General features: G+C 50.9%; 1 protein-coding gene across 2 annotated transcripts in view; it reads right to left on the bottom strand.

Moving 5' to 3' along the window:
- Positions 1-27,746, bottom strand: part of LOC147751019 (uncharacterized) — a 355,587-nt gene that overhangs the window by 29,158 nt on the left and 298,683 nt on the right. For both annotated transcript variants that reach the window (XM_086918906.1, XM_086918905.1), the window contains exon 16: positions 8,003-8,151. In XM_086918906.1, coding sequence (XP_086775032.1) covers positions 8,003-8,151 — 149 coding nt within the window. The remainder of the gene's footprint in view (positions 1-8,002; positions 8,152-27,746) is intronic.

Below are 27,746 nucleotides of genomic sequence, written 5' to 3' on the forward strand. Positions count from 1 at the left end.
AGAGCAGAGCCCTGCTGGGCCAAAGAAAGAATGAAGAGGAGAACCTCTGAAAGAGGGGCAGAAAGGGGACCCACAGCCTTTGCTGTGCACCATACCACAAACATCTACAGGCGTATACAGTTTTGGTGGAGGGACGCCTGGCTGCCAAGATAACGTTACAGACTTCAGGAGGAAGGTCGAAAGCGGTCAACTGTCGTCGCTCAATCTCAATGCAAGGAGGTGGAGACTAGACCGGTTCGGGTGAAGGATCGTCCCCTGCTGCTGCAACAGAAGATCCCCGAAGGAGGAGTCTGATGGGAGGATCGATGGCCATGTGCAGAAGCTCGGGATACCAGACTCTTCGTGCTCAGTCTAGAGCCACAAGAATGACTTAGGCCTGGTCACGCTTGATCTTCAACACTCTGGTGGGTAGAAGTTATATAGGTGGAAAGGCGTATAGTAGACTGCAACTCCCCTCGCGACTAAAAGCATCCCCGGTAGAGTGCTGCCTTGGAAATTCCAACGTGCAGAACAGCCGACTTTGCACGTTCTCTTCGGTGGTGAATAAATCTAACCAAGGCTCTCCCCACCACTGAAAAAGACCTTGAACCACCTCCGAGTGAAGATGCCATTCGTGATCCATCATGCACCTGCAGCTGAGTTTGTCCGCCCTGGCTTTCAGAGAACCAGCCAGGTCTTGAACCACCAGGGACATGCCATGATGTTTCAGCCACTTCCAGAGACAAAGTGCCTCCTGACATAGGGTCCACGACCCCAGCCCACCCGGTTTGTTGCAGTACCACATGGCCGTGGTGTTGTCTGTGAAAACCTCCACTACTCTCCCTTTGAAAGAAGGACGGAATGCCTTCAGTGCAAGACTGACTGCCCGGGGCTCCAGCAGGTTGATGTGGAGCCCAGACTCTGCGGGAGACCAGAGGCCTCTGATCTCTGCCTCTCCCATGTGGCCTCCCCACACCAGAAGTGATGAGTCTGTCACCACTGTGAACTCTGGTTGGGGAAGCGAGAGGGATCTGCCGTTGACCCAATCTTGTTAGCCTCCATTGCAATGGGTGTGCAGTGCCCTCCGAGATCTGAACGCAATCGGACAGATTCCTCTGATGCGCCCACTGGAACTTCAGGTCCCACTGCAGAGCCCGCATATGCCACCTAGCATGATCGACCAGCAGGATGCAGGAGGCCATTAGGCCCAGTAGCCTCAGGGTCATTCTACCGAAACCCGGGACAGAGGCTGAAAGATCTGAATCATAGCCCGAATATCCCAGACTCGCTGTTCGGAGGATAGACCCGAAACTGCGTCTTGTCCAGAACCGCTCCGATGAAGAGGAACTTCCGAAAGAGAATCAGGTGCGACTTCGGCACATTGATGGCAAACCCCAGCGAATACAGGAGGTCGGCCGTAGTCTGAAGGTGGGAGACAACTGCCTGAGGCGAGCCCCACTTCAACAGCCAGTCGTCGAGATAGGGGGAAGACTGAAACCCCTGATCTGCGCAGATGAGCTGCGACCACCGCCATCACCTATGTGAACACCAGAGGGGCGCAGGTAAGGCCAAAGGGGAGCACGGTAAACTGAAAGTGCTCGTGGCCTACCGTGAACCGTAGGTAACGCAGATGAGTCGTCAGGACGGGGATGTGAAAATAAGCGTCCTGCAAGTCCAACGCTACCATCCAGTCTTGCGGGTCGAGGGCAGACCAGACCTGAGCAAGCGTCAACATCTTGAACTTCTCCTTCTGGAGGAACAGATTGACGTCTCCGAGGTCCAAGATAGGACACAAGCCCTTGTCCTTCTTGGTAACCAGAAAGTAGTGGGAGTAACAACCATGACCTACTTCTGGGACAGGAACGTGCTTGATGGCTCCCTTGGCCAAGAGAGCCGTAACTTCCTGCTGGAGAAGGGCCAGATGATCCTCCGACATGCTGTGGTATCGTGGTACTGATACAAATAACCATTTAGTAATTTAAAACACTTAACCTGAAGTAAAATTCAAGGCTTGGAGCTGATCAGTAGCTTTTTTTGATTATTTTGCTTAAAGTTATCAAAAGAAAAATAGTTCAAAATTCAACAGTATTACATGCTAGGTACAAAAATGTGGGAAGGAAAGGTCTATCATTATCTCAGGCATATCACAGACTTACAACAACCAATCATACAGGGACAGTGGGGGGGCATGAAGGTTCATATATTACAGTGGACAGTATTTACAGTGAACAGACAAACATAAGAATGATGAAACAAGCCACAGTCTGCACAATTTCTGGAGAAATTTAGTTATAAAATTATTTACATAAACTGTACATTCCTAACGCAGATTTAAATAATCACAATTTTTGATGCAATCAACAAAAAAGGGGGATGAGCAAGGTAATGTACAACTGAGGGTGAAAAGCAGCAAAACAATTCAGGTCAACTTGTCACCCAGGCAGACTTAAAGGTGGTGGAGGGCCTACGCGTTTCGAATCCTACAGGTGTACGAGGATTCTCATCAGGGCCTTTAATTCTGGAGAAAGAACAGAAAGAAAGAGATTGTAAGATCAAAGGTTCAAGAGTATTTAAAAACGGATCACCACTAGAATCTAGACTCAGTCCACACCCTCTCCTGAACAGCTTACCAAAGCACGGTGTGGAAACATCCGAATGTAGTCTTATGCTTTATAAAGCGTCCTCCGTAAACACGGGACCAGGTAATGTTTTAATCTCCTAATCCATTTGTATGCCACCTCTCAACTACTTGTATCCAAGTCCGTTATGCATCCAAGTCCTTTATGTAATTCTAGTCTGCTTCGGACTTTTTAGGTACAAATCTTCCCCCTCAGTATATATGCTGCATAAGACTACATTCGGATGTTTCCACACCGTGCTTTGGTAAGCTGTTCAGGAGAGGGTGTGGACTGAGTCTAGATTCTAGTGGTGATCCGTTTTTAAATACTCTTGAACCTTTGATCTTACAATCTCTTTCTTTCTGTTCTTTCTCCAGAATTAAAGGCCCTGATGAGAATCCTCGTACACCTGTAGGATTCGAAACGCGTAGGCCCTCCACCACCTTTAAGTCTGCCTGGGTGACAAGTTGACCTGAATTGTTTTGCTGCTTTTCACCCTCAGTTGTACATTACCTTGCTCATCCCCCTTTTTTGTTGATTGCATCAAAAATTGTGATTATTTAAATCTGCGTTAGGAATGTACAGTTTATGTAAATAATTTTATAACTAAATTTCTCCAGAAATTGTGCAGACTGTGGCTTGTTTCATCATTCTTATGTTTGTCTGTTCACTGTAAATACTGTCCACTATAATATATGAACCTTCATGCCCCCCCACTGTCCCTGTATGATTGGTTGTTGTAAGTCTGTGATATGCCTGAGATAATGATAGACCTTTCCTTCCCACATTTTTGTACCTAGCATGTAATACTGTTGAATTTTGAACTATTTTTCTTTTGATAACTTTAAGCAAAATAATAAAAAAAAGCTACTGATCAGCTCCAAGCCTTGAATTTTACTTCAGGTTAAGTGTTTTAAATTACTAAATGGTTATTTGTATCAGTACTGGCATTCTCTTTTTGTTGTTATAGATACTGGCTCAGCCATACTGATTAGAGCCACCCCTTTGTAGTTTTCTAGTGGTATCGTGGTGGCATGGCTGGAGGAGTAGTCTCGAAGGGGAGGGAGTAGCCCTTTCAGACTATCTGCAAAACCCACCTGTCCGACGTGATGGTGCGCCAGTGGGGGAGGTAATGGCAAATCCTGCCGCCCACTGGCATTTAACAGCCTGAAAGGTCGAACTAGGAGTATTTGGAGGCTGCTGCTGAGGGGGGTTGGTGGACAGGCCCGCCCGCTGGGCCCCAGAACCTCAACTGTTGTTTCCACGTCCCCGGCCGCGCTAAGGTTGGATAACTTGCTGTGGCCCGTGGCCTTGGGTGGAACGTAGCGGGGCACCCCTTCTGTAGCCACGAAAGAGGCGAAAAGCAGACTGCGCCGGGCGGGTGGAGAGGCCCATGTACTTGCCCGTAGCCCGTGAGTCCTTGAAGCGCTCCAGGGCGTTGTCTGTTTTGTCGCCAAAAAGGAGACGGCCATCAAAGGGCATGTCCATCAAGGTTTTCTGGACAGCCCCTGAAAAGCCAGTGGACCTCATCCAGGTGTAGCAACAAAACGCTACAGCCGTTGACATTGTCCTGCCCAGAGTCAGTGGTTTCCAGCCCACAACGTATTGTAAACTTAGCTGCATCCCTCCCGGCGGCAACAGCCTGGGAGAGCACTGCCCGCGCCTCATCCGGACACTTGAGACAGCACTCGCACCACCGTATCCCACACTGAGTGAGAATAACGGCCCAAGAGACATGCAGGTTTACAGCCCACAGTCCTAAGCTGGCGAATGAGAAAATCTTGCCAAGGTGGTCCAGCTTCTTGGATTCCCTTTCCGGTGAAGCAGTAGGGAAGGTGCTCTTGGATGTAGAAGCTTGAACAACCAAGCTTTCTGGGATGGGGTGTTAGGAGAGGAAAGTGGGGTCGCCTGGAGCCGGGCAGTGGCGTCATGCAATCATCCTGTCCACGTGAGCCCCCGTGTGGCGCCTGGACCACGTGCCCAAAAGGACGTCTGTGGAGGCCTCATTAAACTGCAGCAAGGGCTCGCAGCCGGTTGAAGCACCTGTCAGGAGGTTAGTCCTGACCACCACAGTAGGAAGCTCGAGGTTGAGAGTCTTGGCCACCCTACGCAAGACCACTGCGTAGGACGCTCCCTCCTCCATAGCCAAGGTAGAAGGAGACAACATGCTAAAGTCAGGAGAGGTGTCAAGACCACTGGCATCCCTCAGTTCCTCTCAGTGTCTAACTGGTCAGTCAATGGGTCATCTGACCCCACTCAGTCCTCCTCCACATCCTCTGAAGTGCCATTGTTGTTTTAAAGGGACCCCAGGAGTGAACAGGGGCATAAAAATCCCACCCGGCAACCGATCTGGCGTCTGATGACGCCAGTCCAGCTCAGTGTCCACGTCAGGATGGAGGTCGGACGTGGTAGTGGTGCTGTGAGGAGCAGCGCCGGTGGAGGCGTAACAAGGTCAACTGGCCTGGATCCGATCCAGATCCAGGCCTGGATCTAAGGGGGTCCTGCGGTGCCGGGCCAGAGCCACCGGCTGCAAAGACCAAGCCCCCCCCCAACCGAGTCAGTGGGGCATAAAGGCGAGCTGGCGGGGTCGGTCCACCAAAGGTTGGCATGCATCGCCTCGTAGAACGTACAAAGCTGGGTGGGGTCGCTCTGGGTCCCGGAAAGGGAGGGGAACTGAGTCAACCCTTCAGGCTCCTCGTGAGGAGCCGCGAAAGGGGCACCACCTGCGTGCCTCGATGGATGGGCCGACTAACGAGAAGTCGAGAGCAACAAAGCTTCTTCGACTTCTTCTTATGCTTCAACTTACTTTACCCAGAGTACGAAGACTTCGATGATTTCGAACTGGAATGGTGATGGCTCCGCGACCAGTCCCTCGACCTCCCTCTCTACCGGGACCTTGAATTGTGCGGAGCTGACTGCCAGGGTTCAAGCAGCTTTCTGGACCGCTCCCGCAAAGCCTTCGGCACCATCGACCGGCAGTCGGAGCTAGACTTGGGGTTGTGGTCGTGCTCCAGGCAAAATAGGCACAAGAGGTGCAGAACCGGCACCGACATCAGTTGGTTACAGGAACCACAGGCCTTGAAACCAAGCATCCCTCGTGCACCTGTTCGGAGTCGGAGACTCGAAACAAGAAGTCGATAAAAGAAGAGAAAAAGTAAAGAAAAGTTAGTCAAAAATTGACTGAGGTACCGCTTTTACCGGATGTGGGCTGGCACGTAAAAAGAAAACTGACAGAAGCACGCAAGGGCATCGTCTAAGTAGCTGCTGCAATGTCATCCCGGCAACCACGAAGCGGACGACCGATGTGGAGCAGCCCAACGCCACCTACCGACATGCAGAGGTACTGCTGATGAAAAAAAATAAAACTTTACGGATCCAGTCTGACGCCTGGGGGTAATTCTAAGATAAGGAATATATAACTAACGTGTTTTTTTCAGACAGGAGTTACAAGGCTTGAAGCCAGTCCGCCAAGACGACCTCCCTGTGCACCAGGAGTCGTAACTACTCAAAAAGACGGTGACAAAGTCGCAAAAATAGAGTAAAAAAGTGACCCGAGTTACCACTCTGCGTGGCTGGTGTGGAAAAAGAAATGGAAGGGAGGGTAGGGAAATCAAAACATAAAACTGGTTATATAAGAACCCTCACTCACCAACCTAGTGGTGACATGCTTCATCACTGGGTTCATCCGGGCCGCGGTGTCGACAGAATAGGTTGTCGTCGGGGAGCCGTCTGCATTAATAGATGCGACGTGAAGCATACCTCCACCGTGTCTGCCCATGTGGAGTGAGAATCGTCCTCCTTACGTATTTGACCCCAGCGAATAGCTGAGTGGGTCCCAACGGCTCTTAGCCGTAAGTATCTCGGAAATCCCACCTTTTTTTTATCTTTTTCACACAAAACCAGTTTTATGTTTTGATTTCTCTACCCTCCCTTCCCTTTCACTTTAACCTCAAAGGAAATTTTTCTATTTGAAGTTTTTTTGTTGGAACTTTCACTCTTTTGTTGTTTAGCAAATATCTATTAGGGATAAGAGAGTGAACTAGCATACCCTTACTCTCTCTTTGTTAACATATGTGGAAAAAGAAATACCAGACGTCAGCGCGCAGGGGCAGCGTCCAAGTAGACACTGCGACGCCAACGACGAACGTGGAGTAGACCGACCGATGCGCAGGGGTACTGCTGAAGAAAAATTCTACGGATCCAATCTGACGCCTGGGGTTAATTCTAAGGTGAGGAATCCAAAACTAATTGTCTTTTTCAGATACATGCATATTTCTATAATTTAGTAATAATCCTTTAAAGAGAAAATGACAACAATGACACAAAGATTAAGTTATAGGTGGTGAGATAAAACAGGAAAAAAAGAATGGGTGATGTTACGGAACAAAGCAGACTTCACAGGGAGAAAGAGGAGCTGCATACTATTTCCAAGATACGCCTTTGTAAGAGACCATCGACCATCAGCGAAATGGTAATCGAATGCTGCATTCACAAACTAAATTTATTTCTTAACAGTGAATTAATTTTTTTCCGCTTCAACCAATAAATGCAAGGATTATGCACAAGCTTGTGAATCTATCAAATTCACGCTTTAAAATTGCTTTCAGCACATTACTAGTCTCTGGCGAACTGAGTCAGACCTAGATCCTCAATGGGTCCTAGCTTTTCAATCTCTTCCTCATAAGTATCAGTCCTCTGCGTCAGTCAGAACTTGAAATATAGAAACAAAATGAATTTGCTTGTAGTAAAAATATAGACGTTAAGAAACTCACTTATCTCTGGCTCCATCCCTGCTCACAAGACCTTCAACTCCTGATGTAACCAATAAAAACTGTCCAAAACCCACAATATTTGCATATTCTTAGTTATGATTTTCAACAGGTTTCAGAAATTGACGCACCAGGATAAAGCACTAAAACCAAGTCACTGAGGAGATATGGCCCAACAGCCAGTGCTATCGACTTTGGAACTGGGGAATCAGATTAGAATTCCAATGTTGGCTCTTCATCCTGTGAATATGGGCAAATCACTCGATCTCCTAATGCCTAGAGATAAAACAAATCTACCTTTGTATAATGCAATCTAGTGCTCATGTTAAGCATGAGTGCCAGTTTAAAAGAGTTCCAAGTTTTTTTTGACAGGCAGGACAGGAACACTGTAAAAAAAAAAAAAAGGTGTCATATGCCTCAGCTAACGATCATTATTAAAGTTATGCATTCTGTTTTGGGAGGTTCATGTACGGAAATTGGAAGCACTGGAAAGTGGATCCTTCAATGTGGTCACCACCTTTGAGTAGCAGGTGAAATTTGTAGGACATGAAGCTTGAAAGGTCCTCCGGAACCTAATTTAATTAAGCATTTAAAAACCACTCCGTATGGTGTGGTACAGAAAAAAAATCCACTCACTTGAGAGACTGTGGAGTCCGTAAGGATTGGGCTGATGTGCTCTGTGGCCAGGTCAGCACATGCAGACATCGCTAAAGTGGCCAGAATGAGTATGACCATAGCCCGCCAGCGGGACCAATGCACAACTGCACTGTGGTGGTGACCAGGGACTGCAGGAAAAAAGTTAAGTCATGAGGAACATGGCACACCATAGGAAAGATTAGAACGTCTCTAGAGTTCTCCTATTAACTTCAAAAGTTCAGTCAACATTCTCCCTATATCATGGTGAGCACTATCATTATAGCCACCCACCATCAAAGACCACAGGTAAAACACCTTGATCAAGGGTCTGCACAAAACAAAATGTGACAACATAAAAGCACCTGAAAGGGCATCCAGCCTACCTAGTACTGGTCGAATATGAATACTCTGCATGATGTACTCCATTACTTTTGCTTCCCTTCAGTCTCTTTCATAGGCCTTTTTAATGCATCAGCCAGGCACTAGTTGCATACATTCACCACGCTTAACAGAAAATATTTTCTTATGGTACCTTTTCTTCACCCATTCTCATAGCCCTACATAAACAAAGCTGCACAAAATAAACGTAGTATGTGCTTAGTGACAGGAACTATACACACACACACACACACACAACAAATGCTTGAGTTTCAAGCTGAATATTATGGACAAAAATTATTTTGGTTGATACCTCATCCTACCGCTTTGTTGGTGGATAACACAAACTAATTCAAGGAGGAACATGGATGATTCGGTCAAGATAATTTAGCACATGTTTTATTGTATCTGACACACAAACCGAAAGGATGACTCACAAGTTGCGAGACTGCTGAGTGTCTGAATTGTAAAGTTCCTTCCAAGCTTTACCAATGAAAAACAACTGTAGGCACAGTAGAGGCTATGGCGTTAGTTAAATAATTTTAAGAGTTTCTCAATTTCAAAAGTGTGATTTTTAATAATCAGGAATTTTTCCAGTAAATTAGTCACACCTAGGAATCAAGCCACATAAATAAATCAAAAACAGCTCATTTTTTTCTAGTAGGGCTAAATCTATTACAAAGTATAAACAGTAAATTACATTAGAGGAAACATAAGCCAACACTTGTTTCTAAACAAGATAAATTAGAATGTTGCTTCATCAGGGCTTATCAAGAAATTATTCAAAGTGACTTATAAAACGGTAAGAGAATGGACCATTAACAAGCAAGTGACAAGTGGAGAGGAGAAACAGATATTGATAAGATTTAGATTATTTTTGCAAGAGAAACAAAATAAGCCATACATGCATTTTTGGATAGTAACAATTGAAGTGTTTACTGACCACAGTGCTGGGATGATACATGAATGCTGAAAAGGGTAGGGCAGATCGTTTCAATATAAAGGGAAAGGTATAGCAATTGAGTAATGTCGAAATTGGGTTATTGGCAGAGCAGTGAAAACATACTCAGGCAACAACCACAGTCCTGGTCATGGTTAACCACAAAAGTCACTAAATGTACCAGTGCTTAACTCTCTTGTAGTTTGGCCCAAAAGCAGTCAAGGTTAACTTGGAGAAACTAGGTTAAATAATAATGGAGCAAATAAACTAATAAAGTGACAGGGTAACTCAAGAGATATCCCATACCTATTTAGAAAAATAATACAATTTACAACAATGACAAGATGATCAAATGAGACCACAATGAGAAAAATCCTATCAGTAGAACTGGAGATTTTAAAGGCTTCAGTAAAAATAGAGCCAAGAAGCAGAATGTGCCAACTATGGTTATCTGGTAACGATAGTCAGGGACAAAGTCACAAGTTCAGGGCGACCAGGATGGAGTGCAGGCCAGATATAGGGAGCAGGTTATTCCCCCTGAAAAAGTTACCTTCACAAAGTCTGGTGCACAAAGCTTGTAACATCAGGATATGACAGGAGTTCAACTGATGCCAGCCAAGGGTGCAGGACCTGGGGAGGCACCTACTGGGGACCAGGAACTCACTCTAGCAGAGGCCAGAAGAGCTAAGGGTAGGACCCAGATAGGACCAGTTGTAGCTGACGCTGGGCAGTTGCAGGGAGGCCTCTGGAGAATGTGTCCCTGTAGCTCAGAACAGGAGGTCAGCCAACACACCCCTGCAGTCACTCCTGTTAGCATGGCATGAAGAGAGCAGGTCCAGTCTTCCTTCTCAGAGTGCAGGACAGACCTCAAGCAGCAGGGTAGTTGTCTGAAGAACAAGGCAGGTCTCAAGTGGCAAGGTAGTCCTCTAGGGAACAGGGCAGGCTTCAAGCAGCAGCAGGGCAGTCCTCTGGCAAACAAGGCAGTCACTTACCCGGTGACACTCTTTGAAGTCGGGGGAGACTTCTAATCAATCCCCACATCTGGTTCTGAAAATGTCCTTCCTTCTCCTTTCTCCCCCTGTACAGGCTCCCCCCCCCCCCGCCCCCAAGGGGAGCACACACAAAATAGCAACATCAGTGGGGGTACTAAAAAAGCGGGGGCGCTTATGGAAAGGGAGAGACCAGTCACTGACCAGCACCGGCGGCCGCCGCGGACACAGGGCTAGCAGGGGGCGCGGGAGAGGCAGGGCCACTGGGATGGGAACAGGAAAGGAGATAGGTAACCAGAGGGCCCCAAATGTCAACAGGTCGAGACCTGGCAGGCAATAAATCCCAGAAATCCGATAGGAGAGTCTGGCACCGAGAGGCATCCTCCAGCCAACTCTCAGCTTTGGGAGCAGGCCAACGACCTCAACACATGGCCACCCTGCACCCCGCAAGGACCAGCAGCATCGAGATCAGACGTCAAGAAGCATCAGGCCAGAATTTAACGAAGCCAAGGCGGCACAGGGGTGGATCGGGGTGCAATGCAGCGCCGGTGATGTCAGAAATGGTGGAACAAACCACTCACCAGAACTTAGAGACCTTAGGGCATAGCCACGGTAAATGGGCAAAGTCCGCGGCAGGAGCAGCACAACGCACACAATTGTCCCCAGAAATTAGCCGGAACCTGTGGAGCTGCACTGGGGTGCGGTACAGCCTGTGCAAATACTTGAAACGGATCAGACGGAGCCAGTAGTTCGGTGACCGCTTTTTCGTCTGATTACAGCTATCTAGCCAGTCGGCCTGCAAAATGTCGATACCGAGATCTGCACCCTATGCCACCCGCGCACGATCTGTGGAAACAGGGGCGCACACTAGGGTGAGAGCGTATAATTTGGTGACTCATTTGAGCATCGACAGGGAAGTATATATAAAATCCAGAGCCGGCATGGTGGGCGGGGGCTGGGGGAATGTGGGGTGCAGTTTCCAGCAAGTGGCACGCAGCTGGTAGAATAACAGTGTCCAGCGGCCCTGAGTCAGGAAGAGAGTAGAAGGTGTTCTCTGGGTATAGATCCGCTACAGTCCTCAAACCCAACCGTGTCGCATGTCTAGTCATGCTAGAAGACTGAAGTGAGGGGAAATCTGGGTGGTTCACTATTGGCACAGAGTTGGCAGAAAACCGAGGGATGCTGGAAAGCAGACAGACCAGACCAGGCCCATCGCAGTGTCTCGACCGTGTCAACCTCCGGCCGAGGGCGCACCGCGAGCAAAGCCATGGACAAACGCTAGGGAGAAGCTACGTCCGTCTCAACAGCGACGAGAGGCTGATAAGGGGTAGGGTGAATCCAAAAACGCAGGAACCTGGCCTGGGCACACAAGGCATAGATCCTGAAGTCAGGCACGCCCATACGACCAGCAGTCATGGGGGGAGTAAGGATATCATAAGCTACTCTTGGCTGTTTACCCGCCCAAATGAACGAAATGTTTAGGGAGCGTAATTTGCGAAAGAAATGAGAAGTGATAGGGATGTTTAAAAACAGATGGAGAAATTTAGGAAGGACCACCATTTGTCGATTGTGATTCGGCCCGCCAGAGATGGCGGAAGCCGGCTCCACGATGGAATCCTAAATTCCAGCCATTCTACCGCACACCCAAAGTTAGACCTCCACAGTTCATCCAGATCCCTACTTAGCCAGATGTCCAAATAGCGAGTGGGGCCAGAAGCCCACACGAACGGAAAGTCAGGTGGGAATGGCACAGTGGCATCCATCAAGGGGAATAGAACAGACTTGCTCCAGTTCATCTGGATGCCCGAAAGCCCGCCAAAGCGTAGGATTTTCCGAACCAAGGGGCTGAGGTTCTCCTGAAGATGGCAGACATAGGGTAACATTGTCCGCGTACATTGAGATGAGCAGGGAGCGGGATGCTGCCGAAGCCTGGCGGCCAGGGGCTCCATTGGGAAGGCAAAGAGCATGGGCGATAACGGGAACCCCTGGCGTGTGCCACAAGCAATACTATTAGGGTCGAAGACCTGACCATTAATGCGGAGACGTGTAGAGGGATTGGTGTAAAGGAGTTTAACTTTACGCTGAAAGATTTCACTGAAGCCCCTACGCGGCAAGATGTAAAATAAAAAGGGCCACTCCAGCGTATCGAACGCCTTAGTGGCATCCAGCAGGACAGATACAGCCGGTAGGTTAGGATTTATTTGATGCAGAACTGAAGATTGTACGAAGGTTGTGCGAGGTTGCCCTCCCGGGAATAAAACCTGCTTGATCAGGGAGAGCAAAGAGGGGCATAAGTAAAAGAAGGCGGGAGGCGATCAATTTAGCAAAAAAACTTTGTTATCTATTTTCATAAGGGAAAGGGGGCGGTAGGAGTCGCGACGGTCGGCAGGCTGGTCTGTTTGAGAAGCAAGGTTATCATGGCCTCATGCAAGGATGGCGGGAAGAGACCGGAATCCATTGTACATAGCCACCAGATGTGGTTCCAAGAGATCGGCGAACATTTTGTAGAACGAGGCTGTAGACTACTGATGGCAGCCAGTATTTCCTCCCTGGAAAACGGTTCATCATGGAATTTACGGTGGTAGTCTTCTAGCCAGACCAGCACAATAGATTTAAAGTATTGATCAAAATCCTCCCATGGCAGAGGAGTACCGGCAGAATAGAGTTGTGAATAGAAATCGAGAAAGCGGGATTTTATGTCCTCCGGGGAGGTAGTTCTATCTGGGCCACCATCACTTAGGGCTGTTATATAGGAGGCAGCTCGTGGTGGACGAAGGTTGGCAAGAGTACGCCCCGGGCGGTCCCCCTCCCCAAAGCGAAGCACCTGACCAGCTCTGCCCAAAAAAGACAGTTCACGACCAGCCTCATCTGAGAATTCAGTGTGTTTTTGGCGTAGTAACGCCAGCGTCTCAGGACTTGGGTGTGCCGCCTGGGCAGCATCCAGATCTTTAATTTACTCCTCGAACTTAGCCAGAGTGGTACGAATAGAGCAGAGGACGCCGGCCTGTTTAGAAATACATTCAACCCGAATGACTGTCTTTAACCCTTCCCATAAGGTGGAGGCTGAGTCAACGGAACCCGTGTTTACATCGAAATAGTTGGTTATCGCGGTTTGGATGTCCGCACAAAAAGCAGAGTCCCGGAGGGCGTTAAGGGGGAGATGCCAAGTGAAGGCCCGTCGCGGGGAATGAGGAGGGCTAAGACGGATCTGGACCGGCGTATGATCTGAGATGGTGCGAGCCATGTGCACTGTGTCGGTGAGCCAAGACAAAACGTCCGGCGAGGTCAGCCAAAAGTCAATTTGCGACCAACAGTCCCTGCGCCAGTGACGCAAGCGCCTTCCCGGGCAGGAGTGGCGCCAAGCATCATAAGGAGTAGTTTCTGTCCTGTAACTCCAGTTCTGTAGTAGGGGTATCTCTGTTATAGTCATAATCTAGTGAATAGTCCCGCCCATGTGCGTGGACCCCGGCAATCAAAAATAATCTCTTAAGTTGTCAAAATAATGCAGAAACTGCAAAGACACTTAAGAGACAATTTAAAGACAAATAATGCAGCCTTTATCCACAGGCTACACTGTCCAGTACTTCAACTAGAAATTCCACCAAAAAAACACGACACACAAAACAGCCTGCCAGTTTCTACCATAGAGAAACTTGCCTCCCCCAGTCAAAGACTCTGGAATGATAGAGAGGAAGGTAGGGACAGACAAGCCCCATAGGCTGCCATTATGTGGCTTAAATAGGATACTGTGCCTTTACGAGAACTTTCCAGAACTTCTCCCAGTATCCCAGAATGCATAGCAGGTCCCTCTACTTTCAGTTCTTTTTGAAGGCGAAGCACGCCAGACCTGTCGCATTCTTTACATGATGAAATATCTCCACCGGGGAGGAGGGCGGGCGCTCATGACTATAACAGAGATACCCCTACTACAGAACTGGAGTTACAGGATAGAAACTACTCCTTCTGTAGTAGGGGATCTCTGTGTATAGTCAATCTAGTGACTAGAATGGCAAGCCCATCCCCACACCAAAGCGGCGGTGGAGAATAAATACATAACGCCACTACTGTGCGAACAAATTCCGCAGCGAAGCCTGCCCAACCTGAGCGTCTGCCCTGGCGTCAGTGTCCAGGCAGTAATGCTTAGCAAAGGTATGAACCGACTTCCAAGTGGCTGCCTTGCAGATTTCAGCAATCGGCACGTTACGGAGCAGAGCCGTCGTGGCAGCTTTGCCCCTGGTGGAATGAGCCTTAGGCTTACCTCCTAAGGTCTTATTAGCCTTTTGGTAACACAATTGTATGCAGGACACAATCCACCTAGAGATGGACTGCTTAGAGGTCGCAAGACCCGTCCTGACCGATCCATAATTGATGAACAACTGGTCAGACCTACGAATATCTTTGGTTTTATCCAGATAACATTTCAACACCCTCCTAACATCCAGGTAATGGAGAGACCTCTCCGCTGGGGATGAAGGGTTCTGAAAAAACGTAGGCAAAGTTATAGTCTGGTTGACATGAAAATCAGAAATAACCTTGGGAAGAAATTTAGGGTGAGTACGCATAACAACCTTAGCAGCATGAAATACAGTATAAGGTTCATTACAACACAACGCCTGAATTTCACTCACCCTGCGGGCCGATGTAATGGCCACGAGGAACGCCGCCTTCCAGGACAGGTGCTGCAACGAAGCCTTATGAATAGGTTTAAAAGGCTCCTTCATCAATCTGGACAGCACCACATTCAATTCCCATGAAGGCGAGGGAAGCCTGACAGGAGGGAATACTTTCTTCAATCCTTCCAGAAAATCTTTGATCACAGGGATCTGGAAAAAGGAAGTCTGTGAAGGGCATTTCCTGTAGGCAGTCCATGCAGCCAGATGAACCTTAATGGAATGCACATTAAGGCCAGACTGCGCCAAATGTAAAAGGTAAGGAAGGATGACATCTTCCTTACAGGTCGTAGGATCATGGTTCTTAGACTGGCACCAGATACAAAACCTCTTCCACTTGTAAGCATATGAAGTCCGAGTGGAAGGTCTCTTAGACTCCTTCAGTATGTCCATGCAATCATCGGGCAGATTCAGATGGCCATATTGCACTATCTCAGGAGCCATGCCGCCAAACTCAAAGACGAGAGGTTGGGGTGTAACATCCGTCCCCCGAACTTCGTGAGAAGGTCCGGCTTGCACGGCAACCGAATGTGAGGAAGGAGAGACCAGTGAAGAAGGTCCGTGAACCACCACTGCCTGGGCCATTCCGGGGCGATGAGTATCATCCGAGCCCTGGACCGGGCCAGCTTGATGAGCACCGCCGGAATCAGGGGAATGGGAGGAAAGGCGTACAGAAAGCTGTTCGTCCAGTTTATCCATAACGCATTCCCCAGCGTCCCTTGCTGGAAGTACCTGGAGGCAAAGTTTCTGCACTTGCTGTTTTCGGCAGTGGCGAACAAATCTACGTCTGGAGTTCCCCACCTTGCGAAGACCTCTCCTAGTACTTCGTCGTTTATGACCCATTCGTGGTTTTCCTGAACCAGTCTGCTCAGTGCGTCTGCCTGAACATTCTGCACACCTGGTAGATCGGTGGCCGTTATCGTCAGTCCTCTGGCTAGGAGCCAGTGCTAGATCGTCTGCGCCTCCTGTGACAAGGTGCGCGATCTCGAGCCCCCCTGCTTGTTGAGGTAATACATCGTGGTGGTATTGTCCGTCTGTACAAGTAGAGAGTTGGTCTGGAAGAACGGAAGAAAGGCCTTCAGAGCCAAGCGAACAGCCCTGAGTTCCAGGAAATTGATGTGATACGTGGCCTCCATCGGCGACCACGTGCCTTGAATCTGTAGAGTCCCGGAGTGCGCTCCCCATCCCAGGAGAGACGCATCCGTCACAACAGTCTGCGTGGGAATGTCCTTGTGAAAGGGAACCCCTCTGAGGAGATTCTCCGCCGAACACCACCACTTCAGAGACTGAAGAGCATGCAGCGACAGTCGAATCTTGTCGTCCCAAGATCCTTTCCCCGGATCCCACTGGTCCTCCAAGCACTCCTGCAGCGGTCTCATGCGCAGCCGTGCGTGTGGCGTCAGGAAGATACAAGAGGCCATCAATCCCAGTAGAGAAGACACCGTCCTCACTGTTGTAGATGGAGTCGTCATAAGAGCCTGAGCCTTCCGAAGGAGTAATAATCGTCGCTCTTCCGAAGGAGACACGCTTGCTGACAGCGTATTGATGGAGGCTCCCAAGTACTGTATGCATTGGACCAGAGTCGGGACAGACTTGGCCATGTTGATGTGCAGCCCCAGCTTGTTCAAGAGAATGCACGTCTTCTGGAAGTGTTCTCGCGCTTCCGAGAAGGAGGATGCCTTGATCAACCAATCGTCCAAGTACGAGTAGACGAACACCTTGTTCTTCCTCAGGTGTGCTGCTACCACCGCCATGCACTTCGAGAACGTTCTCGGCGCAGACTTCAGTCCGAATGGGAGTACTGTGTATTGATAGTGATTGGTGCCGACTTGGAACCGCAGGAACTTCCTGTGTTTGTGTGCAATGGGCACATGGAAGTAAGCATCCTGTAGATCTATAGCGCATAGCCAGTCTCCCTGTTGCAACTGAGGGTAAATCTGATGCAACGACAGCATGCGAAACTTTTCCCTGCGAATCCATTTGTTTGCCTGCCGCAAGTCCAGAATGGGCCTGAACTCGTTCTTGTCCTTCTTGCGAACCAGAAAGAACCTGGAGTACAGTCCTCTTCCTCTCTGAGACAGAGCTCCGTCTTCTATCGCCCTTTTCCTCAACAGGATATCCGCCTCCGCCTGAAGCTCGCGCAGCTGAAACTGCGAGCTGACCTGGGGAATTGCTGGAGGATGGCTGGTGAACTGAAGACTGTATCCATTGCAAACAATATTCAGCACCCACTTGTCCTGAGTAATTTTTCTCCACTCTGCCAGAAAAAATTGAATGCTTCCCCCTACCGGAGTGGGTAACAGATCCGGGGGAAGTAGGTTCCTAGGGCCTAGACCCAGCCTGGCCCTTGGGCGCTGGGGCCGACTGCTGGCCACCTCTGCCCTTCTGGCGCTTCTGGAACGGCTTACGTAACTGGTGTTGCTGTTGCGATTGCCCCGAAGCCTGGCCCCGTCCTCGGCCTTGCCCGCCGAACCGCCGTTGGAAAGGGCGGTACTGCTTCTTAGTCTCTTTAGGCTTCTCCAGGGCCACAGCCGTTAGCGTTTCGGCCTCTGCCTTCATGCGGGCCATCTCATCGTCCGCATGCTTCCCGAAGAGGGTCTCACCGGAGAACGGTAGATTGGCCACCCTCTGCAGTGCGTCCGGTTTCAGGGACGTAAGCCGGAGCCATGCGTGGCGTCGTTGGTTGATTCCGTGGCAAAATCCGTGAGCAGCCAACAGGGAAGAGTCCGCTGCCGTGCTGATGATCTGGTTCGCCACCAGCATCCCCTCACTCAGTACTTCCATGAAGTCTTCACGCTTCTCCCGAGGTAAATGCTCCGCAAATCGCTCGAGGGAGTCCCAGAGGGCGCCGTGGCACTCGCAGCTTTCATGGAGGTTGCGGAACTTCCACAGACTTTCCTCCCCGCCGAATCCATCCACCTCGACTCCTTATCCGGGGGAACCGTCGAGGACGGAGTGGTGGCATGTTGCTTGCGGGCTGCCGTCACAATGACAGAGTCAGGAGGAGGTTCCGTTCTCAGAAAGGCCGGATCCGAATCGGGAGCCGGGTACTTCTTCAGTAACCTTGATGGAGCCGCCCTCGTCACCGCAGGGGTGAGAAACAGGGCCATAGCCGGTTCCTCCAGGCCCGGCACCAGAGGCAGGAGAGGACGAGACAGATGTTTTTAATGTAAAGTCTCAAAAATGACTGACGTTTTCGGAGTAGGCACCGTCAGGGATATGTCCAACTTCGCAGCGCCCCTTAAAAGGACGTCATGGAACGCCACCAGGTCATCTATCGGGGACACTCTCGTGTCCGGTGACCCCGATAGGGTGGGAGAATAGTCCCTGGTCCCAGAGGACCTAGTGTGTGAGCGAGATTCGCGCCTCCTATGGCAGTGTCTCGACCTCGTGGATGATCTGTGTCGGGATCTCTCCCTCCTCCCAGAGCGAGAGCGAGACCTGCCTGCTCGTGGCCGCTCCTTCGGTTTTCGTGGAGGGGTCTTCCTAGGCTCCTCACAGGGTTTCGGTTTCGGGGTCCCCTTAGGAGGAACAGGCAGAGACGGCAGGGAAGTGGACCTCGGAGGAGGAACCTTCGGCTGCGGGGCGGGCCCATGCGGAGGGACCGGAGGCGGTGGAGGGTCTCCTGAAGGGAGTGGAGGTTTGGGTGGAGGGTCCTCCTTAGGAACAGGCGGAGGAGTCGGAGTCCTGGGCCGAGATGGTGTGTACACCTCTGAGTACACCGAGCCCGGTGACCCTTTAGGCGAAGGGTGCGGAGAGCCAGCCCCATCAGCAGGCGACCGCTTCCTCTTGCGTCCTCCACTTGAAGCATCGTGACTTCTGGGACTAGAATCCCTCTTGCGCCGTTTTGGAGAGGCTGATCGACTCCTAGACGCTGACCGCTGTCTGCTGGACGCAGAGCGACGCTTTTCCGGCGTCGAACGACGCTTCCTCGACTCCGGCGTCGATCGCCGTCTCCTCGGCGTCGACCCTCTTTTCCTCGGCGTCGAACGTCGACTCCTCAACGCCGACCTCTTCTTCCGCGACGAACGTCGCCGTTGTCTTGATGCTCTCGACGTCGAGGAGCCCCTCGACGTCGACCGGTGCCTCGACGCCGATCGACGGTGTCGCCTCGACGGCGATCGACGGTGTCGCCTCGACGGCGAGCGTCGATGCTTGTCACTTTGCCTTCGGCGTCGGAAGGAAGACCTCGAAGTCGACGAAGACGATGACGTCGACGGTGGCTTCGACGGCGACTTCTCCATGATCTTCGACGTCGAGCCGTCACGCCGTCTCGACCCGGAGCCCCGGGGAGAAGGGGAGCACACCGCCGTAATCCCTCTTGACGTCGTCGTCGATGCAATCTACGTCGACGGAGACCGGGACCGTTTGCTGGACTTCCTGCCACTGGGGAGCCCCCTAGAGGCCTCGGCAGAGGGAACCTTCCCAGCCTGCCCAGACCCACCTGCAGCCTGCAGACGCCTCTCCTCCAGGCCAGAAAGCTGGATCTTCAATCTGTCCCTCAGAGTACAAGCAGAAAGCTGCCGGCAGATGACACAATCCTCAGGGACATGATCTTCAGGGAGGCACACAATGCAGACATCATGGGGATCACTCTTGGCCTTCTTCCTCCCACATGCTGGGCACTTATCAAAAAGGCCAGGCATTTTAGAGCCCTAAAACGCCTAAAAACAGCACAAAAAAGAGAAAGAGAACACCAAGAAGTAAACTGCAACACTTTTAGAAGTCAAAAGTGCCAAAATATCCAATAAACCCTTGAAACAAGGGAGAGCTCAATGCCAGGGTCATGTAAGCAGGAGCCGGAAAAAAGAACTGAAAGTAGAGGGACCTGCTATGCATTCTGGGATACTGGGAGAAGTTCTGGAAAGTTCTGTTAAAGGCACAGTATCCTATTTAAGCCACATAATGGCAGCCTATAGGGCTTGTCCGCCCCTACCTTCCTCTCTATCATTCCAGAGTCTTTGACTGGGGGAGGCAAGTTTCTCTATGGTAGAAACTGGCAGGCTGTTTTGTGTGTGGTGTTTTTTTGGTGGAATTTCTAGTTGAAGTACTGGACAGTGTAGCCTGTGGATATAGGCTGCATTATTTGTCTTTAAATTCTCTCTTAAGTGTCTTTGCAGTTTCTGCATTATTTTGACAATTTAAGAGATTATTTTTGATTGCCGGGGTCCACGCACATGGGCGGGACTATTCACTAGATTATGACTATACACAGAGATCCCCTACTACAGAATGCAAATGCTACTTACCAGTATGCATCTGTTCTTGGCATGTAGGGCTGCTGACATTCATATCTGTGCATAGATCGCCGCCTAGTGTTGGGTCCGGATGATTGCACATTGTTGTCCTGGAAGAGTCTTCGAAGTATCACGAGATAGGTGGCTCCTCCCCTGAACTACAGTGCGCATGGGCATCGCCTCCATCCCCAGATTGTTTTTAGCCATTGGCAGCGATGGAGTGAAGTACGTGAGTGATGACCATGCTATGAGCATATATATATATGAATGAATACTGCAGCTGCTACAGGCGCCGGGGAGGAGGGTGGGCGATATGAATGTCAGCAGCCCTACATGCCAAGAACAGATGCATACTGGTAAGTAGCATTTGCAGTTTGAGGCATGTGGGCTGCTGAATTCATATCTGTGCATAGAATACATAGCAGTCCCTCCATTAGCGGCGGCCGCCCGTGCCAGCTGCAGCAGTCTGAAAAAGTGTTTTGAGAACAGCCTGCCCAACAGCTGCCTGCTGTTTGGAATGCATGTCTACACAGTAGTGTTTAGTGAAAGTATGTGTGGTAGACCATGTGGCTGCTCTACAGATATCTTCTAAGGGAATGTTACCTAGGAAAGCCACAGAGGCCCCCAACTTCCTGGTGGAATGGGCCCTCGGTGGGATAGTGAGAGTGCGCTTAGCTTTAGCATAACAGATCTGAATGCATTTCACGATCCACCTAGCGATCCCAGCTTTGGAGATAGCGTTTCCCTTGTGGTGTGTGGCAAAAGCAACAAAAAGCTGCTTGGTTTTGCGAAAATCTTTTGTCCTGTCTACATAGTACATCAAGGCTCTCTTAACGTCAAGGGTGTGGAGCATCCGCTCCGCCAGCGTCTCTGGGTTTTGGAAAAACACCGGCAACTCAATTGTCTGGTTTATGTGGAATTGAGATACAACCTTGGGTAAGAATTTAGGGTTAGTGCGGAGCACAACCCTGTTAGCATGTACTTGGAAGAAAGGTTCTTGGATGGTGAGCGCCTGCAACGAGCTAACCCTCCGTAGCGATGTAATTGCTACTAAGAACGCCACCTTCCAAGTCAGAAACTGAAGCTCACAAGAGTGCAGTGGCTCGAAGGGAGGACCCATCAGCCTTGTAAGAACCACATTGAGGTTCCAGTCCGGAGCTGGTGGGGTCCTTGGTGGAATGACTCTTTTGAGTCCTTCCAGAAAGGCCTTGATAGCAGGGACTTTAAAGAGTGACAGGTGTTGCCTATTCTGGAGGTATGCTGCCATAGCAGACAGATGAATGCGGATGGAAGAGTACGCCAAATTGCATTGATACAGGTGGAACAGGTAACAAATGATGTTTTGAATGGAGGCATCTAGCGGGTCAATATCGTGGTTAACACAGTAGATGACAAACCTCTTCCATTTAGCCGCATAACAAGCTCTAGTAGTGGGCTTCCTTGCCTCCCGAATGATGTTCATGCAATCGGGAGGTAGATTGAGGTAGCCAAACTCTAGGACTTCAGGAGCCAGATCGCCAGGTTGAGTTGTTGCGGATCTGGGTGCTGAATGTCGCCATGGCTCTGCGTCAGAAGGCTGGGAGTGAGATGAAGCCTTTGATGCGGTACCACGGAGAGTTCCAGAAACGTGGTGTACCACGGTTGGCGAGCCCACGTTGGAGCAACCAGGATGAGAGTCATCGAGTGCTGCCAGAGCTTGCGTGCCACCAGCGGTATCAGAGGTGCTGGGGGAAAAGCGCACGCAAATCTGCCTGACCAGTTCATCCACATCGCATTGCCCTGTGATTGCGGGTGTGGGAACCTGGCGGCGAAGCTTTGGCATTTTGCGTTCTCCTTTGTGGCGAACAGGTCTATCTCTGGATGACCCCACTTTTGGAAGTACGGTTGGAGTACTGATGGATGTATCTCCCACTCGTGCATTTGGTGGCTGTGCCTGCTGAGCAGGTCCGCCATCTGGTTGTCCTTGCCCGGGAGATGCTCCGCCATGAGGAAGATGTTCCTCTGAATGGCCCACTTCCACATGCTCTGAGCCAGATGAGACAGCTGTGGAGAGTGTGTGCCCCCCTGCTTCTGAATGTAGTACATGGCTGTCATGTTGTCCGTCCGGATCAACACGACCTTGTTGCACAGATGTACTTTGAACGCCTTTAAGGCCATGAAGATTGCCATCAGTTCCAACACATTGATGTGCATCTTCCTCTGCTGTAGTGTCCATAGTCCCTGCACTGTGTAGTGGAGTACATGCGCTCCCCATCCCTGGAGAGAAGCGTCCGTCGTCAGGATAATCTGCGGCACAGGCTCTTGGAATGGTCGGCCCTTGCAAAGGTTTTGTGGATTCCACCAATGCAGAGAGTTGTATGCCCGACCGCTCACCAACACTAGGTCTGTCAGTTGCCCATGAGCCTGAGTCCACTGACGTGCCAGGCACTCCTGAAGCGGACGCATATGTAGTCTCGCGTGCGGGACAATGGAGATGCAGGAGGCCATCATGCCTATCAACTGCATGAACACCTTCGCGGGAAGGGAGTGCTGAGGTCTGAATCGTTGGATCAGCGTCTGGATACTGGCGATTCTCACTGAATTTGGCTGCGCAGTGGCTGCCAGAGTGTTGATTGTAGCGCCCAGATACTGTCGCACGTGGGCGGGCTGGAGATGGGACTTTGGGTAGTTCAGAGAGAATCCCAGATCGTGCAGGAGATGAATGGTGCGTGACACGTGGTCCACGCACTGCTGTTCTGTCTTTGCTTGAATGAGCCAGTCGTCCAAGTAGGGGTAGACGTGGACGTTCTGGCGACGGAGATGCGCCGCCACAGTCGCTAGGCACTTTGTAAATACCCTTGGCGCCGTGGTGACCCCGAACGGCAGAACCCTGAACTGGTAATGCTGGTCTTGAATCGTGAATCTGAGATACTTCCTGTGGGAAGGATGCAGGGGGATATGAAAATATGCATCTTTCAGATCCAGCGTAGCCAGGAAGTCCCCCTGCTGAAGCAGAGGGAGCACTTGCTGTAACGTGAGCATATGGAAATGCTCCGAGAGAATGTACCAGTTGAGGGGCCTGAGGTCCAGGATGGGCCTGAGGGATCCGTCCTTTTTGGGGATTAGAAAATACAGGGAGTAAACCCCTGTTCCCCTTTCCTGCAATGGAACGAGCTCTATCGCCCCTTTTTGCAGCATGACTAGAACTTCCTGCTGCAACAAGGTCAAGTGCTCGCCGGACATAGGACGGCTCCTTGGGGGTATGTTTGGTGGAATGGAAGTAAGTTCCAGACAGTAACCGTACTGGATAGGAGACTTGACCCACCTGTCCGTGGTGATGGATTTCCACGCTGGCAGGAACTGCTGGAGTCTCCCCCCGACCGGTGTTGTATGGTCGGGGGGCAGTGACAAGACGTCACTGCTTGTTGGCGGTGGTGGACCTGGAGCTGTTTCCACATCCCCTGCCCTTGACATTATTGCCTCTGTAGCCACCTCTACCCTTGTTGTTGTACGAGGTTTGGGTGTTACTTTTGTAATACTGTGTGGACTGCGATGCCTGACCCCTTGAGGTGCCCCTGGAATTTGAGCGGCGAAAGGAACCACTCCGAAACTGCTGATTTTGGAGGGCCCCCATAGATTTGGCAGTTTCCGTATCTTTTTTCATCTTTTCCAGCGTCGCATCCACCTCAGGGCCAAACAAGTGGTCAGGATTAACTGTTTGATTCAGTATTGTTGTTTGAATATCGGGTTTGAACCCTGAAATTCTAAGCCAAGCATGCCGTCTAAGCAACACACTGGTGTTGATCGCCCTGGAGGCTGTATCTGCCACATCCAGCGCACATTTTATGGATGCATTCGTGATGAGCTTTCCTTCCTGAATCAGCATTTCCCCTGCCTCCTTGTACTGGTCAGGCAAGTGTTGCAGTAGTGATTCTAAGGTGTCATAATGAGCCCTATCATAGCGTGCAAGTAGGGCCTGTGTGTTAGAGATTCTCCAAATATTAGCTGCCTGTGCAGCGATTCGTTTCCCTGAGGCCTCGAAGATCTTGGACTCTTTGTCTGGGGGAGGAGCGTCACCAGTGGTCTGCGAGTTCGCCCTCTTCCGAGCGTTGGATACAACCAGCGAGTCAAGTGGCAAGTGTCCCTTGATGTATGTTGGATCCGAGGGCGCTGCCTTATATTTCTTGTCAATGCGAGGGTTGACGACACGCGCCCGGGTGGGCTCCTTGAATACCTCCGTTGCGTGTTTGAGCACCACCTTAAGCATTGGCAGTGTTTTGACCGACTTTTCAGCCACTGAGAAAGTGTCAAATAAAAAGTTCACATCCACAGGGTCCGAGTGCAGCTCGACATCGTGGTTAGCCGCAGCTCTTTCGATCAGAGCGTTGAAGGCCGCTGAGTCCTCCGTCGGTGACGTCTTGGCCGCAAAAAGTTGCGTGCCCTGGCCCGACTGCGGGTCCTCCGGGTCGCCTCCGGCCGACCACGGTACGTGTTCCTCCTCCGGATCAGAGTACGCCGGATAGACGTACTCGGCGTCCTCCTCATCCGCATCGCCTGCGGCGGAATGCGTCGGCGAGTGTCCTAGGGCTTGTGGAGACATAGGTTCCGTCAGGGCCGAAGAGTCCGCAGAGTCCCTCTTATTTTTGAGAGGGATCCGAAAATGTTCCAACACCGGCTCAGTGGTGATTTTCCTCTTGAGGAGAGACAGTTTCCCAGTATTTGCGTCGATGATAACCTCTCGACGTTCCTCTTCAGCAAGCGGCTGGAGCCGAAGCTTTGACACCACTAAGGCAGCCTTCGGCGTCAATACCTCCTTCGAGGGGCCGCCAGGTTTCGGCGCGAAAGCCTTCGGCGTCGACTTTGGCGGCAGGGTAAAACGGATAGGCGTTTGCGCCTTCGCCGGCTTCGCCGTGAGCTTAGGCGCTACAGTGTCCTGATTGGGAACCACACTGTCCTTCCGTATCCGCTGCAGGGATTCCGCTACCTTCTTTGTGATGGCAGGAGAAGGCTTGACTGGCTCGAGCGACCCTCCCGCGTCGAGAGTCGGATCGATGACAGGCACCTTTTTCGGGGCCGACACCTCATGCGCCTTGTTCACAAGGGCCGGCGCCGGCCGAGCTCTGTGCGCGTCGTCGGCATGTCGCTTCTTCGGAGCCATCTTCGGGTCCCCGACCCCTTTCGGCGCCGACGCAGCCGCGTCGGTCGACTTCGCCTTCGGCGCCGATCCCGAGGGCTTCGGGTCGGCCATCTTGGCGTGGCTCTTCAAGTCGGCCATCTTGACTTTTTTGGAAGTTGACGCCTCCAGAACCTTCTGCTTCAGCGCAACTTTCACTTTCGTTTTCGCATCCGAGGGTGCGTGGCCAGATGGCTTCACTTTCGTTTTCTTCAACGGGAGTGGTGCCTCAGAAATGTCCGTGACCGGGCCCGGAGGCGGGGACGTAGGACTTATAAGTAGATCTTGGGTAAGGCCCGAAGGCGATCCCTCGACCTGGGCCGTATAAAGGGGATTGACCCCTAAGTCTGGTTGGGGATGCTCCTCCTCCGAGCTATCCCCTACGGTGGCAATAGCCCGATCGTCGTCCCCTACCTCGTCGGCGACTTCGTCAAAGTCCTCATCACCCGCGTCGTAGGCATCCCCTTCGGACGCGGGACTAGATTCCGAATTTTGTACATCGTCCTCGTCTCCGACAGATTCTTGGAATATGTCGTCTGGTGGGGGCGCCGCGGTAGCCGAGAACTTAGCCTGGAGCCGATTGGCCCGATGAATCTTCAGAGTTTTCTTGCACCGGAATTTCGAACACGCCATGCAGCTGTCTTCGTCATGGTCCGGTGACAAGCATGTATTGCACACGGGGTGCACGTCGAGGTGTGAATATTTGGAGTTACACACCGGGCATTTCTTAAACGGTGTCCGCTCCATAGCAGAAGTGTAGTGTAGGCCCGTCCGCGCCGAAAGCACGCGGAAGGGTAGCAAGAGTTCGGAGCTGAGAGTCAGACAAGAAAACCGAACGCAACTATACCGACGCTCAGCCTAAAGACCTTTTGGTCTCGAGTAGAAAGTTGAACAACTATCGGTTCCGACAGAGGGAACCGAAACACATCCGAACCCAATGGCGGAAAAAAACAATCTGGGGATGGAGGCGATGCCCATGCGCACTGTAGTCCAGGGGAGGAGCCACCTATCTCGTGATACTTCGAAGACTCTTCCAGGACAACAATGTGCAATCATCCGGACCCAACACTAGGCGGCGATCTATGCACAGATATGAATTCAGCAGCCCACATGCCTCGAACAGAGCGTTATCGGTTAAAAGTCGCCGATAGAGTGATATTAAAATCTTCACCCCAAATTACCGCCCCGGGGCAGCAGGAGGAGATGAGGTGCCAGATGTGATTAAAAAATTCCGGGTCATCGGAGTTGAGGCCGTAGACCGCGGCAATCGTAACGGGCTGACATATCTGCCCTCCGGATCGAAAAGTAACCGGGCGGTCTGCCAAGGGAGGCCCCGTCCTCCCCTGGCATTAGACGAGTAGGTGGAGGAGTGGTATTCCCCCCAATAACGGGATTGGAGTCTGGAGACAGATCCGGGCAACAGGTGCGTCTCCTGTAAGAGACTTATATCTACTTTGTGTCGCTGTAAGTGTGAGTGAATCAGTCGAGCCTTGCGGTGGTCATGCAGACCCCGGACATTCCAAGTCCAGCAGACAATGTCAGCCATAAGGGGCGGTTCAAAGTGCAGCACAACGCAGCGCAGACGGCAAGCTACGCAGACAAGCACAGCACACAATAGGAACAGGAAAGTCAAAGGGCGGCAGGAAGCAGCACAGGTAGGAGGCAGCGCAAGCAAATAGAAACGGCCCTCGGGGGATTTCCACAAACAGGACAGTGTGAGAGAGGCGGGCAAGCATCTAACTGATGGGTATAGCTCAAAAAGCAGAGCGCACCGGTGGGCAGTGATAGCGCCCCACGAACCAAACCACAGAAGGCGCAGCTTAGAAGGGGAAGGAGGGACTAGTGGAGCAACATGTTGACCAACAATAGGTGACAAATGAGCGTAAACAGAACGAATCAGAGAGCACAATGCAGTTTAGCAGACTAGACTTATTGCGGATAGCAATCTACTTGAGGCGAGGTGATGCAGGAAGCACAATGCAGTATCAAAAACCATACATGTGGAAGCAGTATAGAACAAACATACAGTGGCGAAATAAAGCCACAACCCCAATAGCGGAGCAAGAATCTCCCGAAAACCCCACCCACCCCCACCGAACAGTACCTTGAAAAAGAAACTCCCCCAGCCCGGCACCCACTCCACCCCCTAATTAGGGGTCACCCCACCCCAGGGACCCACAACTGGGAAAGAGAAGAACAGCTGAGGAGAAGGGAAGAACAGCTGAGAAGGGAATCATTCCATGGGGGCAGGGCTAGGCGTACACCCCTGCAAGAAAGCAGGGTGGCCAAGCTTAAGTGGTGTTAAGCATTCCTTAAGGCAGAAGTTAAAGAAAAATAGATTCTGCACAGTCAAACATGGTCACTGAGACGATCAGAGC

This window comes from Lissotriton vulgaris, chromosome 1_1 (genome assembly GCF_964263255.1).
Source record: "Lissotriton vulgaris chromosome 1_1, aLisVul1.2, whole genome shotgun sequence".
In the NCBI taxonomy this organism is placed as follows: Eukaryota; Metazoa; Chordata; class Amphibia; order Caudata; family Salamandridae; genus Lissotriton; species Lissotriton vulgaris.